This window comes from Mustela lutreola, chromosome 17 (genome assembly GCF_030435805.1).
Source record: "Mustela lutreola isolate mMusLut2 chromosome 17, mMusLut2.pri, whole genome shotgun sequence".
Classification (NCBI taxonomy): domain Eukaryota; kingdom Metazoa; phylum Chordata; class Mammalia; order Carnivora; family Mustelidae; genus Mustela; species Mustela lutreola.
Window position 1 is genome coordinate 236,451 of NC_081306.1, and position 14,921 is coordinate 251,371.

Sequence of the window (14,921 nt, forward strand, 5' to 3'; positions counted from 1 at the left end):
GTGCAGAATCATCCAAAGGTGACATGTGCTATGGCACCCCCAAGGATACGAGGACCATTGTCTCATTAGTCACCCTTTAATGACATCATATTTCACTTTTGAGTAAAATGGAAACTCCTCAGTCTGGCTTACGAAGCACAACTGCCCAAGCTCCTGCCCACTCCTTGACCCCATCTGTGCTTCCCTCTGACTGGAACATTCCTGCCTCTACTTGAGTCAGGTGTTGCCTCCCCTGGGGACCCTTCCCACACCTTCCCAAGTAGGAGAAACCACCCCTCCTTCCTACCATCTCTGTTCTTATCCTGGAACAGATGTCTAAGACATGATTTTCTGTATTTTGATGAGCCCCATGAAATTGCCATTTTTGTCAAAAAAACATGTTGACAATTTCGTATGGTTTATCACCTAATATTATAACATCTAGATAACAGCCACAGTCTCCCCACACCTCCCTGTGCCTGTCCTGTCACAGGGTATTCCTCAAAAGCCATCAGGACAGTAAAAGAGAAAAGCTTTGGAACCAGACAGAGCCAGATTTTAATCCCAGCTCCCTTCTATTCCTATATGTATGATCTCAGGCCATTGGGATGATCTCTAAGTCTGTTTTCTCATAAGTGAAATTCAGGTATTATTAAATAGCAAGTGGTGGCTGCTTAGCAGGACTGGCGTCAGAATTAGGATGCACACTAAGGTGAGAGTCATAGTTAACTGCATTGGCAAAGGGATGGGAGAATGGGAACTGGTAGTGCTCCCCTGAGGAGGGAAGTTTGCCTAGAAACAGCTTATCAAAAATTTACATGCCCTTGATAGCAAGTGCTACCAATGCCCTGTTTGGATCCATGTGGACCTTGACAAGGGACCATAAGCTCATCTTTCATATTTCCAACTAGCAGAACTTGTTATCTCTTTGGCCACCAGAACCCATTCTGTCTTCATTCAGGTGAGGTCAGAAGTGCCAGGGAACTGATGACACCACTGCCCACCAAGAGCAGACCTCAGCCAATAATTATGTAGAGCTGCTGTACAGTTCACTATTGAACAACACAGGTTTGAACTGCACAGTTCCACTTATATGTGGATTTTTCAAAAACTGCATACAATACAACAAATGTATTTTCCTTAACAATTTTTTAACTTACATAATTTTATTATTTTAATTTTATTTTTTGTGTTCCAAGATTCATTGTTTATGCACCACACCCAGTGCTTCATGCAATACATGCCTTCCTTAATACCCACCACCAGGCTCAACATCCCTCCAAGCTCCCCCCTTCAAAATCTTCAGTTTCTTAGAGTCCACAGTCTCTCATGGCTCATCCAAAAATACAGATGTAGTGAGAAGAAGGGCCATATGTACCCCAATGTTCCTTAAGATTTTTTTTCTCAAGTAACCTTTTTTTTTAAATTTCTTTTCAGTGTTCCAGAATTCATTGTTTATGCACCACACCCAGTGCTCCATGCAATATGTGTCCTCCATAATATCCTCCACCAGGTTCACCCAATGTCCCACCGCCCTCCCATCCAAAACCCTCAGATTGATTTTCAGAATCCACAGTCTCTCATGGTTCATCTCTCCCTCAATTTTCCTCAAGTCCCTTCTCCTCTCCAGCTCCCCATGTCCTCTGTGTTATTCCTTATGGTCCACAAATAACCAAAACCATATGATAATTAACTCTCTGCTTGACTTACTTCACTCAGCATCTCTTCCAATCCTGTCCATGTTGATACAAAAGTTGGGTATTCATCTGTTCTGATGGAAGCATAATACTCCATAGTATAAATGGACCACATCTTCCTTATCCATTCATTCATTGAAGGGCATCTTGGTTCTTTCCACAGACTGGTGACTGTGGCCATTGCTGCTATAAATATTGGGGTACAGATGGCCCTTCTTTTCACTACATCTGTATCTTTGGAGTAAACACCCAGTAGTGCAATTGCAGGGTCATAGGGAAGCTCTATTTTTAATTTCTTAAGGAATCTCCACACTTTCTTCCAATGTGGCTACACCAACTTGCATTCCCACCAACAGCATAAGAGGGTTCCCCTTTCTCCACATCCTCTCCAACACACGTTGTTTCCTGTCTTGTTAATTTTGGCCATTCTAACTGGTGTAAGGTGGTATCTCAATGTGGGGTTTTGATTTGACTCTCCCTGATGGCCAGTGATGACGAACATTTTTCATGTGTCTGTTAGCCATTTATACGTCTTCATTGCAGAAGTGTCTGTTCATGTCTTCTGCCCATTTTTTGGACATGATTATCTGTTTTGTGTGTGTTGAGTTTGAGGAGTTCTTTATAGATCCTGGACATCAGCCCTTTGTCTGTATTGTCATTTGCAAATATCGTCTCCCATTCTGTGGGTTGTCTCTTTGTTTTGTGGACTGTTTCCTATGCCACGCAGAAGCTTTTGATCTTGTGAAATCCCAAAATTTCATTTTTGCTTTAGTTTCCTTTGCCTTTGGTGACATATCTTGAAAGAAGTTGCTTGGCCGATGTCAAAGAGGTTACTGCCTATGTTCTCCTCTGATGGATTCCTGTCTCACGTTGAGGTCTTTTATACATTTTGAGTTTGTCTTTGTGTATGATGTAAGAGAATGGTCGAGTTTCATTCTTCTACACATAGCTGTCCAATTTTCCCAACACCTTCTATTGAAAAGACTGGTTTTTTTCCCACTGTATATTTTTTCCTGCTTTGTCAAAGATCATTTGACCATAGAATTGAGTATCCATATGTGGGCTCTCTACTCTGTTCCACTGGTCTATGTGTCTGTTTTTATGCCAGTACCATGCTGTCTTGGTGATCACAGCTTGTAGTAAAGCTTGAAATCAGGCAACGTGATGCCACCACTTTTGTTTTTCTTTTTCAACATTTCCTTAGCAATTTGGGGTCTCTTCTGATTCCATGCAAATTTTAGGATTATTTGCTGCAGCTCTTTGAAAAATCCAGTAGAGTTCTGATAGGGATAACATTGAAAGTATAGATTGCTCTAGGCAGTATAGACATTTTAACAATGTTTATTTTTTCAATCCATGAGCATGGAATGCTTTTCCATCTTTTTGTGTCTTCTTCAATTTCTCTCATGAGTGTTCTGCAATTCCTGCATTTCTCATTCAGAAGGATCAAGGGTACAGATCCTTTACCTCTTTGGTTAGGTTTATTCCCAGGTATTTTATGGTTATTGGTGCTATAGTAAATGGAATTGATTCTCTAATTTCCCTTTGTCTGTTTTCATTGCTAGTGTATAAGAAAGCAACTGATTTCTGTGCATTGATTTTGTATGCTGCCACATTACTGAATTGCTGTAGGAGTTCTAGTGGTGTGGGAGTGGAGTCTTTTGGGTTTTCTATATAAAGTATTATGTCATCTGTACAGAAAGTTTGGCTTCTTCTTTGTTAATCTGAATACCTTTTATTTCTTTTTGTTGCCTGATTGCTGTTGCTAGGACCTCTAGTACTACTTTGAGCAACAATGGTGAGAGTGGGCATCCTTGTCGTGTTCCTGATCTCAAAGGGAAGGCTGTCAGCTTCTCCCCATTGAGAATGATATTCGCTCTGGGCTTTTCATAGGTGGATTTTATGAAGTTGAGGAGTTTTCCCTTTATCCCTGTACTTTGAATGGTTTTAATCAGGAATGGATGTTGTATCTTGTCAAATGCTTTTTCTGCAGTAATTGACAGGACTATGTGGTTCTTCTCTCTTCTCTTACTGATTTGTTCTATCCCATTGATTGATTTTCAAATGTTGAACCACAGTTGAATCCCAGGGATAAATCCCACCTAGTCATGGTGGATAACCTTTTAATTTACCGTTAGATCCTATTAGTTAGGATCTTATTGAGAATCTTGGCGTCCATATTCATTAGGTATATTGGTCTGAAATTCTCCTTTTTGATGGGGTCTTTGCCTGGTTTGGGGATCAGGATAATGCTGGTTTCATAAAAAGAGACTGGAAGTTTTCCTTCTGCTTCAATTTTTTGAAACAGCTTCAGGAGAATAGGTATTATTTCTTCTTTGAAAGTTTGGGAGAATTCTCCAGGGAATCCGCCAGGCCCTGGGCTCTTGTTTTTTGGGAGATTTTTGATCACTGCTTCAATCTTTTTACTAGATATTGGTCTATTCAGATTATGTTTCTTCCTGATTCAGTTTTGGAAGTTTATACATTTCTAGGAATGCATCCATTTCATCTAGGTTGCTTAACTTATTATTATTAACTAATTTCTAATTATTATTAACTAATTTCTGATTACTGTTTCTATTTCCTTGTTGTTAGTCGTGCATTCATAATTTTATTAATTTGGGTCTTCTTTCTTTTCTTTTGGATTAGTTTGGCCAATGGCTTATAGATCTTATTGATTCTTTCAAAAAACCAGCTTTTGGTTTCATTGATGCATTCTACTGTATCTCTAGTTTCTATCTCATTGATCTCTGCTCTAATCTTGATTATTTCCCTTCTTAAGTGTGGGGTTGGCAAAATTTGTTGTTGATTCTCCTGTTCTTTAAGGCATAAAGAGAGCTGGTGTATTCTGGATTTTTACTTTTTTTTTTTTTTTTTTTTTTTGAGGGAGGCTTGGATGGCTATGTATTTAATAATACTAGAGGCCAGAAGGTTTCCCCCCAAGATTACAGATTCTCGAAAGTCCTCGAGACACCTAATGAAAGACCCGCGGATCCCCTTACCCAAGAATTCAACTCTGCCACAGGATGCAAACAGCAAGAGGTTCTTTATTGTATCGCAGGCGCCTGCGGGTGGCCAAAGGCCAAGCGGTTACAAAAAGGCAAGAGAGCGGTTAATCAGTTAACAACTGGGGGAAGGGAAAGGCCAGGCGGTTACAGAAAGGCAAAAGAGCAGTTAATTAGTTAACAACTGGGGGAAGGGTCTTTCACTAATAGTAAGAATGAAGAATTATAATTGTAGGCAGAACCTCTTGAAAGCAGCTAGGACAAAGAAAATCCTTACATACAGAGGAAAGCCCATCAGAATAATGTCAGAACTGTCCACAGAGACCTGGCAAGCCAGAAAGGGCTGGCAAGATATATTCAGGGCACTGAATGAGAAGAACATGCAGCCAAGAATACTTTATCCAGCAAGACTGACATTCAAAATGGATGGAGAGACAGAGTTTCCAGGACCGGCAAGGCTTAAAAGACTATGCAACCACCAAGCCGATACTGCAGGAAATATTAAGGGGGCTTCTTTAAAGGAGGAAAAAGCCCAAGAATAGCATTGAACAGAAATATAGAGACAATCTACAGAAAGAAAGACTTCAAAGGTAACACGATGTCAATAAAAACGTGTCTATCAATAATCACCCTCAATGTGAATGGCCTAAATGCACCCATAAAACGGCACAGCACAGGGTTGCAGACTGGATAAAAGGACAGGACCCATCCATACGTTGTCTACAAGAGACCCATTTTGAACCTAAAGATACACGCAGACTGAACGTGAAGGGATGGAGAAGCATCTTTCATGCCAACGGGCCTCAAGAGAAGGCTGGGGTTGAAGGAGCAGGAGCCTGGCTGAGGACAAAGCAAAGGCTGGCGCCTTGCACCCCCCCCCCTTCACCCGCTCCCCTCCATCTGTGTGGCATTCCTCAGGCACCCCTGACTGCCATAAAATGATAAATGGTTAACTTGATGAGATCACAATCCTGCAAGACAGGAGTCACCCTTGGTTTGCAAATGTCCTTGAGATTTACAAACAAAGAAGTTACCTTATCAATAGCCCAATTTCCAGGGACACAGAACTCAGTTCCTCAAGCCCTAATGTCACCCTCCCCTCCATAAAAAACCGAAGGAGGCGGAGGTAGAAGGAAAAGTAAATAAAGTTAAATTTCTTCTAAACCTAAATCTCATTAATAAGGATGCTTGATAGCAGGAATGTAACATTCCACCAGGAGACTCCCAATTGTCTTTACTTGATAGTAACCAGGCCTTCAATATCCTGATAGTGCTTTTTTCCGCATACGTGGGCTAACCGGCCAGTTCTGCTTCTGTAAGATTGCTTTGTCTGCTTTCGCACGCGGGTCCCCTGACCCAATTCACTGACGCCAAGTATGCCTGTTCAAACTGTCAATCAATCAGCTCAGCCCCACCCAAAACTTGTTTGTACCTGTCTATAAAAACCCTGCACGAACCCAGCTCGGGACCTCTCGGCGTTATCGGCAACGAGCGGCGCAGAGGTCCAGGTTCGAACCTGCAATAAACAACCCTTGCTGATTGGCTTTGACTCACGTCTCTGGTGGTCTTTTAAGGTGGGGGTAATACTCTATTGGCATTTCAGGATAGCGATTCTCATATCAGACAAATTAGATTTTAAACTAAAGACTGTAGTCAGAGATCCAGAAGGACACTACTACATCATTCTTAAAGGGACTATCCACCAAGATGATCTAACAATTGTAAATATCTATGCCCCCAATATGGGAGCAGCCAATTACATAAGAAAACTGTTAATCAAGATAGAGAGTCATATGGATATGAATACACTAATCGTTGGAGATCCTAACACGCTTCTCTCAGAAATAGACAGATCATCGATGCCACGTGGTTTTTTCAAGCAGTCTTGCTGGAGTTGAGTCCTCCCCCTATCAAGGGGCTGGGCTCTGAGGAAACCGGTTTTTCAGGCTTTTGTTCTCTGGAGGGTTTTTTGGTTTGTTTTGTTTTGTTTGTTTTTCTTTTTCCTCCCTTGGTGGCTTTTGGTGATTCTTTGGAGGTTTAGACAAAAGCAAACTGCAGTTTGCTGAGACCTCTGTCTTACAGAGAAGCCTCAGTCTGTTCCCCTCTGGGTGCTCCAGAGCACATAAGCCTCAGTCTGTTCCCCTCTGGGTGCTCCAGAGCACATAAATTCCCCCTCTGCCACCTCCCACTGGCAGAGCACAACCCCAGCCCAGTCTCAGGGGTCACAGGAGCTCCTGCTTCTACCCTGGTGCTACCAAAACCATGAGAAGTACTAACTAGTCCAGAGAGCTGGCTTCCAGTGGCTGCCTCTGCCATGGCTGTCTGGGCAGGTCCAGACCACTGGAGAGGTCCCAACCGGAGACAGCACACTGAGATTTTCATGCTGGGAGTGTTAAGACTCTCACCGGTCCTAGAGAACACCCACTAATGCCTGCACAGACCTCTCTCAGGGGAGGGTGTGGAGTGTGACTCAGACCCCAGTCACACTGCATGAGTGCAGAATGCAAGAAGCTGTGGATCTAGAGAACACCAGCTGGCGTCCACACCAGACTCCGTCATGCGCGCCGCCACCCGGATGCTCTCATGGGCACCAGCAGCTCAGAGACCAAGGCCTGGCTTCTTTGCCGCACTCATTCTGGAACGGCACCAGCGGTGGCCATCCTGGGTCTGTGGGCTTAAGCCATGTCCCTAACCGCCCAATTCCACCAACTTCCCCTTAAGATCTTTTGTTCTTTTTGAGTGCTTTTAACCAGACTCCAAGTTAATGCTGGTCCCCAATCACACAGCATTCTTGTATTGGGTATTACTTTCCAATGGGTTGCTTCTGGTGGCTCCCTCCCCCTTTTGTTTATCTTCCGATATCAGTCCGATATTCCCACTCTGCTTTATCTGTCCACTGGAGTCTTCTGCCCCCATAGAGATCCAGAAGTGTATAATTCTAATCTCAGGCTGATTTCATGGGTGATCAGAGTGCTTTGGTAGATATTCAGCTCACTTTAGGGGACCGGTTGAAACAGTGCCTCCTACTTCTCTGCCATCTTGACCCCTCTCTCCTTATGATTTTCTTTTTTTTTAAGATTTTATTTATTTATTTGACTGAATGAGAGAGACCACAAGTAGGCTGAGAGACAGGCAAGTAGAGAAGGGGAAGCAGGCTCCCTGCTGAGCAGAGAGCCCCATGCAGGGCTCAATCCCAGGACCCTGAGATCATGACCTGAGCCGAAGGCAAAGGCTTAACCCACTGAGCCACCCAGGTGCCCCTATCCTTATGATTTTCTTAATGACATTTTCTTTTCTTGAGTTTTACTATAAGAATACATAATACACACAATATGCAAATTAGGTGTCTGTTTATGTTATCAGTAAGGCTTAGTAATTAGGTTCTTGGGGAGTCAAATACATGGATTTCCAATGGCATGAGGGATCAGTGCCCCTAATCCCAGCATTGTTCAAGGGCCAACCATAGACATACTCCAGTTCCTTCTGTCTTCAAGTGGAACAATGCTGAGGTTTGCATTCTACTGTCTCCCAGAACTCCCAATGAGGTGACTCTGCAGGGATACACGGTGGTGTCTCTTAAATATACTTCCTTCCCAGCTCACATCCTTCCCTATCTCTTAGGGACACTCTTAAATAAACTTCTTTCACTCAAATTCTTTTTTTTTTTTTTTTAATTTCTTTTTTTTTTTTTTACATTTTTTTATTTCTTTTCAGAGTAACAGTATTCGTTGTTTTTGCACCACACTGAGTGCTCCATGCAATCCGTGCCCTCCCCAATACCCACCACCTGGTTCCCCCAACCTCCCACCACCTACCCCTTCAAAACTCTCAGGTTGTTTTTCAGTGTCACTCAAATTATTATCTTGGGTTTACTTCTGGGAGAACTCAAACTTCTGAGAACATAACCTATAAATTATACATATGCAAAAGTAACATTCAATTTATTAATTCACCATGTTTTTATTTGCTAGAGGTTGGGAATATCAAAAAGAAACCGGTTAAATACATTATGACCCACCCACACAAAGGGACACTATGCAGCTGTATAAAAGAATGAAAAAATGCTTTATGTATCGATATAAAACATCTGAGCTATATTAATGAATAAAGCAAGATGCAGAACAGTATAAATAACATGTTATAATTTGTGTAAAAAGCTTGTATTTGTGTATGTGTTTGCATATGCCTAGAATCTTTGTGAAGGAGACCCCAAAATACACACAACCTTGACAGCCCCTTAGGAGGGACCTGAAAGGCTGTGGGGACCAGAATGAAGGAAAACTTCACCACAAATGCTTGCACATCTTTTGATTTTTTTAACAGATGGGTTTATCTATCCAAAAAATAAAAATAACATTAAAATAGTAAGTAAATGCATAGATAAAGGGAGGTGCACCACTGCTGCTCCTTGGACCTTATATAGCTCAAGTGTGGAATGGGTGGACAGGCTCCTGGTGGCTGACCAGACCCTGACTCCACCATGATTCTTCCAGTGTGGTCTCCACCCAACTGAACAGGCTCCCGCAGCTCTATGTCCTTGCCGATGAAAGGAGGTCTCTCTTCCTGAAGAGAATCTGTTGCATTTCCCTTTATGTTCACCCACAAAAGCTGCCATCACCTCTGTCAGAAGGAAGGTCCAATGGTCCCTTCACCCACATGTAAGGAATCTCAAGCAATTCCCTTCTTCCTGAGAGGTTGTACTGAAAGCACTCATCCCCTTCCAAGAGACATCGGAGTCATGCATACAACTCATGCATATGCTTGTACACACACTTGAACAAACATAGACACACATGAATGGAAGTCCAAGCTGTTCTTTCCTGAATGAGTTGCTACCACCCCACTCCCCTAATACATGAATCTGTCCAACAGCCTGAGGACCTGCACTGTAGGTCTAACCAATGTCTTACTTCTTGCAGGAGAGGCCACTCGATGGGGAAGGAGCTGCTACTGGGCCTGGGCAGCACTGGGACCAGCTTCACTCATCATGTCCTTGTACTGCCGCTTGAAGAAGCCAAGCTGTGGAGGCAGAGACAAAGGGAGTAATGACCAGCAAAGCCAGGGAAGTGGTGAAGGCCATGCAAACCAGGAGGGGGACAGAGATCAGGAGGCACAAAGAAAAATGTGGCAGACTCTAAAGACCTGGGGGAAATGGGGCAGGGAAAGAGAGGCATTAACGCTAGAGACAGGAAAGATAGAAAAGAAATAAAATACAGAAGGAGAAGGGGAAATTCATACCTTTTTTTTTTTTAAATTTTTTATAAACATGTATTTTTATCCCCAGGGGTACAGGTCTGTGAATCACCAGGTTTACACACTTCACAGCACTCACCAAAGCACATACCCTCCCCAATGTCCATAACCCCACCCCCTTCTCCCAACCCCCCTCCCCCCAGCAGCCCTCAGTTTGTTTAGTGAGATTAAGAGTCACTTATGGTTTGTCTCCCTCCCAGTCCCATCTTGTTTCATTGATTCTTCTCCTACCCACTTAAGCCCCCATGTCGCATCACCACTTCCTCAAAATCAATACCTTTATAGTGGTCATTCTATACCAGGGACCATTCTAAGTGTACTACGTATATTGGGTTAATACCCAATTACCTTCACAAAATGGTACTGACACTCATTTTATAGCTGAAGAAACAGACTCTGTGACGTGGTGGGAGTCAAAGCCAGTAACGAGCTGCTGAGTAAGAAGCAGTGCGGGAGAGGGAAGCAGACAGGAAAAGGGGATACCTTGTACAGTCCAGCGGTGATGAGGGCCAGAAGCACGAACCCCCCCACTGAACTGCCCACTATAAGTGGTAAAGGGTTGTGCACTTCAGTTGGCTCCACTTTGGTTTCTGTCTGTGGCAGAGGGAGAGAGGGGTAATGATGAACTTCAGATTTCTAGGGGTTCCCCCGTCAGAACTTGTGCACTCCCTGAACCCAATGACTAGCCCCTCCCTGGACCCTCACTCCTCCTTTTTTTTTTAAAGATTTTATTTCTTTATTTGACAGAGAGAGAGAGACGTCACAAGTAAACAGCGCAGCAGGCAGAGAGAGAGGAGGAAGCAGGTTTCTGCCGAGCAGAGAGCCCGATGTGGGGCTCCATCCCAGGACCCTGGGATCATGACCCGAGCCGAAGGCAGAGGCTCAACCCACTGAGCCGCCCGGGCGCCCCCACACTCCTCCTCCCTTGTCTCACTCTATCGCTTTACCTAGAGATTGCCCCAAGCCCAGCCTCCCCTCCTGCCTCCCATAGTCCCTCTGGGTCAGAGGAAAATACCTGAGCCCTCAGAAATGCCTCCTGTCCTGGAAGCATGGCAAACTCCGAATCATTAAACAAGACCTCTGCTGTGCTCACAACCTGAAGGTAGTGTGTTGAAGTCTATGGGAGAGAAAGGATGGACGTTGGACCTGTGGGCCCCCTGGAGTATCCTGTCTGTGCCCAGCTGAGCCTTGGCCCTCACATACCTTGATATACCAGTCAAATGAGAGGTTGCCTTGGAGGGTGATATTGAGCTTTTCCTGGATGCCAAAGGTCAGGATGTCACACTGGATTCTCTGGCAGACAGCGATGGAACAGTTCTGGGGAGAGAGCAGAGGGCAGGAATGACTAAGCTGGATACAGAAAATATCCATGCACCCAGTCCACACTGTTGGCAGGTGGTACTCAGCACTAATAAAGGAACAGTGCTGAGTCTGCACGTGTCCCTAAAGCTGGGTTAGGGTTATTCTCACCACAACTGGAGTCTTCTTAAGCTCCACCAGGAAATCAGAAAGAGGGGGTTCCCACTCCTTGCTGTGGCAAGCGCTGGAAAGGTTCTAAGGAAAGAGAGACACTGTGAGAAGGACAGAAAATGAGGGCTCATGGGTCCACCATCAAGGAGACTGAAATGGCCAAGGTCCAGGAGAGGGTCAAAATGGCTCCAAAATCCAACAACAACCAAAAAAACCCAGAGATTTTAGGAAAGACCAGGGCTGTGGTGGTAGGAGTTGGGTCACTCCTCAAGCCCAGCTAGACTTACCTTGGAAAAGGTGACTTGAGGGTTGTCCCAGACAGTGACCTGGTTCAGCTTGGTAGGCACCCAGAAGACCACGCTGATGGGGAGGCTCCTTTGCCCCAAGTTGTTGAACTGCACAGTGGGAGGAGGGCGGTGGATATCAGCACTCTGCCTTTCTGCTCCCACCAGCACCCAGAGTCGGCCTCCCGACTCCTGACACCCCGTACACCTAATAAGGCCTCGCAGTCCCGAGCAGCCTGCCTCCTGATGCTTTCTGGGAGTCAGAAGACGGTAGGGGTTAAACACACATTTGAAAGCCAGACAGGCTGGTACTAAGTAGTGGCTCTTCCACTACTAGCGGTGAGACCATGGCTGTGTTCTGTTAACCTCTCTGAGCCTCATTTGTTCCATCTACGAACTGGAGATAATGACAGTCCCTGATTCAAAGAATCATTGTAATGATAAAATGAGGTGTGTGTGTGTGTGTGTGTGTGTGTGTGTGTGTGTACACATGCGCACGCAGTCCTGGGTGTGCACAGAATGAAAGTGAGCCTGCAACAGAGCCCAGCACGTAGTAAGCATCTGATGCGTGCCTCCGTCATTATTTCCCATTATCACGCCATCCCATTGATTTCCCTCCCTGGCTTCCTTCTCAGCTACCCACCTCATACTTGTGCTCTATAATGCGGCTGGTCTTCTCTGCAGCTGTGAAGCTGAGATATTTAGTGGAGACCTCATGGCTGAGGGGAGAAAGAAGAAAGTAAAGGAGGTGTCGGGACTTCACATGTGTCCTAAGAGGAGGTCTTGGGCTAAGTGTGTTAGGGAATAAACAGACATAAGGGTAAGGCTGCCCTGAGACAGTGCCAGTGGGATGGTGTATAGGGGGCCAGACACGTCAGACACACAGAATGTACTAGCTTGGGCCATGCAGACACATGCACACCCACATGCACAAATACACACCCATGCTCACAGATGCTAGACACACACACACACACACGCACACACGCACACACAAATACACAATGGGCCATGTTTGGCCCAGTGGTAAAGGCAGGGCTAAAGCCCTAGAAGCCAGCACCTGGTGACTACCACGAAGACAGTGTATTTCACAGGCAGCTCCAGCTGGAATTCAGTTTTGTTGGTCCTAGTCGTGTTGTTCTCACTGAAGGGAAACAGAGAGCTTTCTTGTATATCTTTTTCACAAATTTATAATCTCTGTAAGGGCAGGAACCACACACGTCTTATCCATGCTGTCGCACCAGCAGCACTGAGTACAGAGCCTAGTGCATGGTGAGCGCTCAGCTGGTATTTACTGAACGAATGAGTGAATGAATGAGCTGAAGGGAGAACCAGTGGGGAGAGAGGGCAGTGGTCCACACTGGGGAGGGGTTTGGGACCTCAAAGTGGGGAAGCTGACTCAGCACACCTGGTCACATTGGCCTTGAGGAGTAGTCTGTTTCCCAAGGAAGCATCAGATTCCACGCCAAATGTGATAGTAAAAGTGACCTGGAGTTAGAGAAAAGAGAGACAGTGAAAAGACTAGAAGAAACAACCCAAATGTCTATCAACTAAAGAATGAATAATAAAATGTGGTGCATCGCCCAGCAATTGCACTACTGGGTATTTACCCTAAAGATTCATGTTTGTAACAGCAATGTCCACAGTAGCCAAACTATGGAAAGAACCTAGATGTCTATCAACAGATGAATGGATAAAAAAAGATATGGATATATATATATATACGCACACATATATATAGATATATATATATCCATATGTATCCATTCATATATATGTCCATATATATATCTATAGATAGATAGATATTCCAGAAAGATTTCATTTTTTTATTTATTTTCAGCATAACAGTATTCATTATTTTTTCACCACACCCAGTGCTCCATGCAATCCGTGCCCTCTATAATACCCACCACCTGGTTCCCCCAACCTCCCACCCCCGCCCCTTCAAACTCCTCAGATTGTTTTTCAGAGTCCACAGTCTCTCATGATTCACCTCCCCTTCCAACTTACCCCAACTCCCTTCTCCTCTCTAACTCCCCATGTCCTCCATGATTTCATTTTTTGATGGCTGCATAGTATTCATATATATGTATCTATACATATATGAATAGGTGTATTTACATATATAAATATATTATTCATGTATGTATCTGTATATGTATATATACATATGTATATACATGTATTTACATATATACTCATGTATGCATATATACATGTATATTTTTAAAATTTTAAAAATTAAAGAAAAAAAAGAAAAACAAATCGCTTGGGGAAAAAATGAAATCTTGCCTTTTTCAATGACATGGTTGGAACTAGAGGGTATTATGCTAAGCAAAATAAGTCAATCAGAGAAAGACAATCATCATATGATCTCTCTGATATGAGGAATTTGAGAGGCAGGAGTGGGGGTTCGTGGGGGGAAGGGAGGGAAAAGTGAAACAAGATGGACCAGGAAGGGAGAAAACCTAAAAGATTCTTAATCTCAGGAAACAAACTGAGGGCTGCTGGCAGCGGGGAGGGATAGGGCGGCTGGGTGATGGACACTGGGGAGGGTCTGTGCGATGGTGAGTGCTGTGAATTGTGTAAGACTGCTGATTCACAGACCTGTACCCCTGAAACAAATAATACAGTACATGTTAATTTTTAAAATGTGGTGCATCCATATACACTATGGAGTATTATGCCTCCATCAGGAAGGATGAATACCCAATTTTCTAGCAACATGGACAGGACTGGAAGAGATTATGCTGAGTGAAATAAGTCAAGCAGAGAGAGTCAATTATCATAGGGTTTCACTTATTTGTGGAGCATAACAAATAGCACGGAGGACATGGGGAGTTAGCGAGGAGAAGGGAGTTGGGGGAAACTGGAAGGGGAGGTGAACCATGAGAGACTATGGACTCTGAAAAACAACCTGAGGGTTTTGAAGGGGTGGGGGGTGGGAGGTTGGGGGAGCCAGGTGGTGGGTATTATAGAGGGCACGGATTGCACGGAGCACTGGGTGTGGTGCATAAACAATGAATACTGTTACGCTGAAAAGAAATTTTTAAAAATGTGGTGCATCCATATATCAGACTGCTATCCAGCAGTAAGAAGAAATGAAGTATTGATACATGCGGCAAACATGGATGATCCTTGAAAACATGGCCACATACTGTATAAACCCATTTACACGAAATGTCCAGGATAGGTGAATCTAGACGCAGAAAACAAATTACTGGCTGCCT

At 44.1% G+C, this 14,921-nt stretch overlaps 1 protein-coding gene across 5 annotated transcripts in view; it reads right to left on the bottom strand.

Moving 5' to 3' along the window:
• Positions 1–8,033: 8,033 nt before the first annotated feature.
• ITGAM (integrin subunit alpha M) overlaps positions 8,034–14,921 on the bottom strand; it is a 44,372-nt gene continuing 37,484 nt past the window's right edge. For 2 of the 5 annotated variants that reach the window (XM_059154716.1, XM_059154720.1), the window contains 9 exons: positions 13,097–13,176; positions 12,749–12,832; positions 12,332–12,407; positions 11,692–11,799; positions 11,405–11,488; positions 11,138–11,251; positions 10,950–11,051; positions 10,418–10,528; positions 8,728–9,700 (listed from right to left, as the gene is read on the bottom strand). In XM_059154716.1, coding sequence (XP_059010699.1) covers positions 9,629–9,700; positions 10,418–10,528; positions 10,950–11,051; positions 11,138–11,251; positions 11,405–11,488; positions 11,692–11,799; positions 12,332–12,407; positions 12,749–12,832; positions 13,097–13,176 — 831 coding nt within the window. In that variant the 3' untranslated portion in view covers positions 8,728–9,628. Of the gene's footprint in view, positions 8,233–8,441; positions 8,588–8,727; positions 9,701–10,417; positions 10,529–10,949; positions 11,052–11,137; positions 11,252–11,404; positions 11,489–11,691; positions 11,800–12,331; positions 12,408–12,748; positions 12,833–13,096; positions 13,177–14,921 lie in introns of those variants that run through there. The other 3 variants (XM_059154719.1, XM_059154718.1, XM_059154717.1) reach the window with 3 other exon arrangements.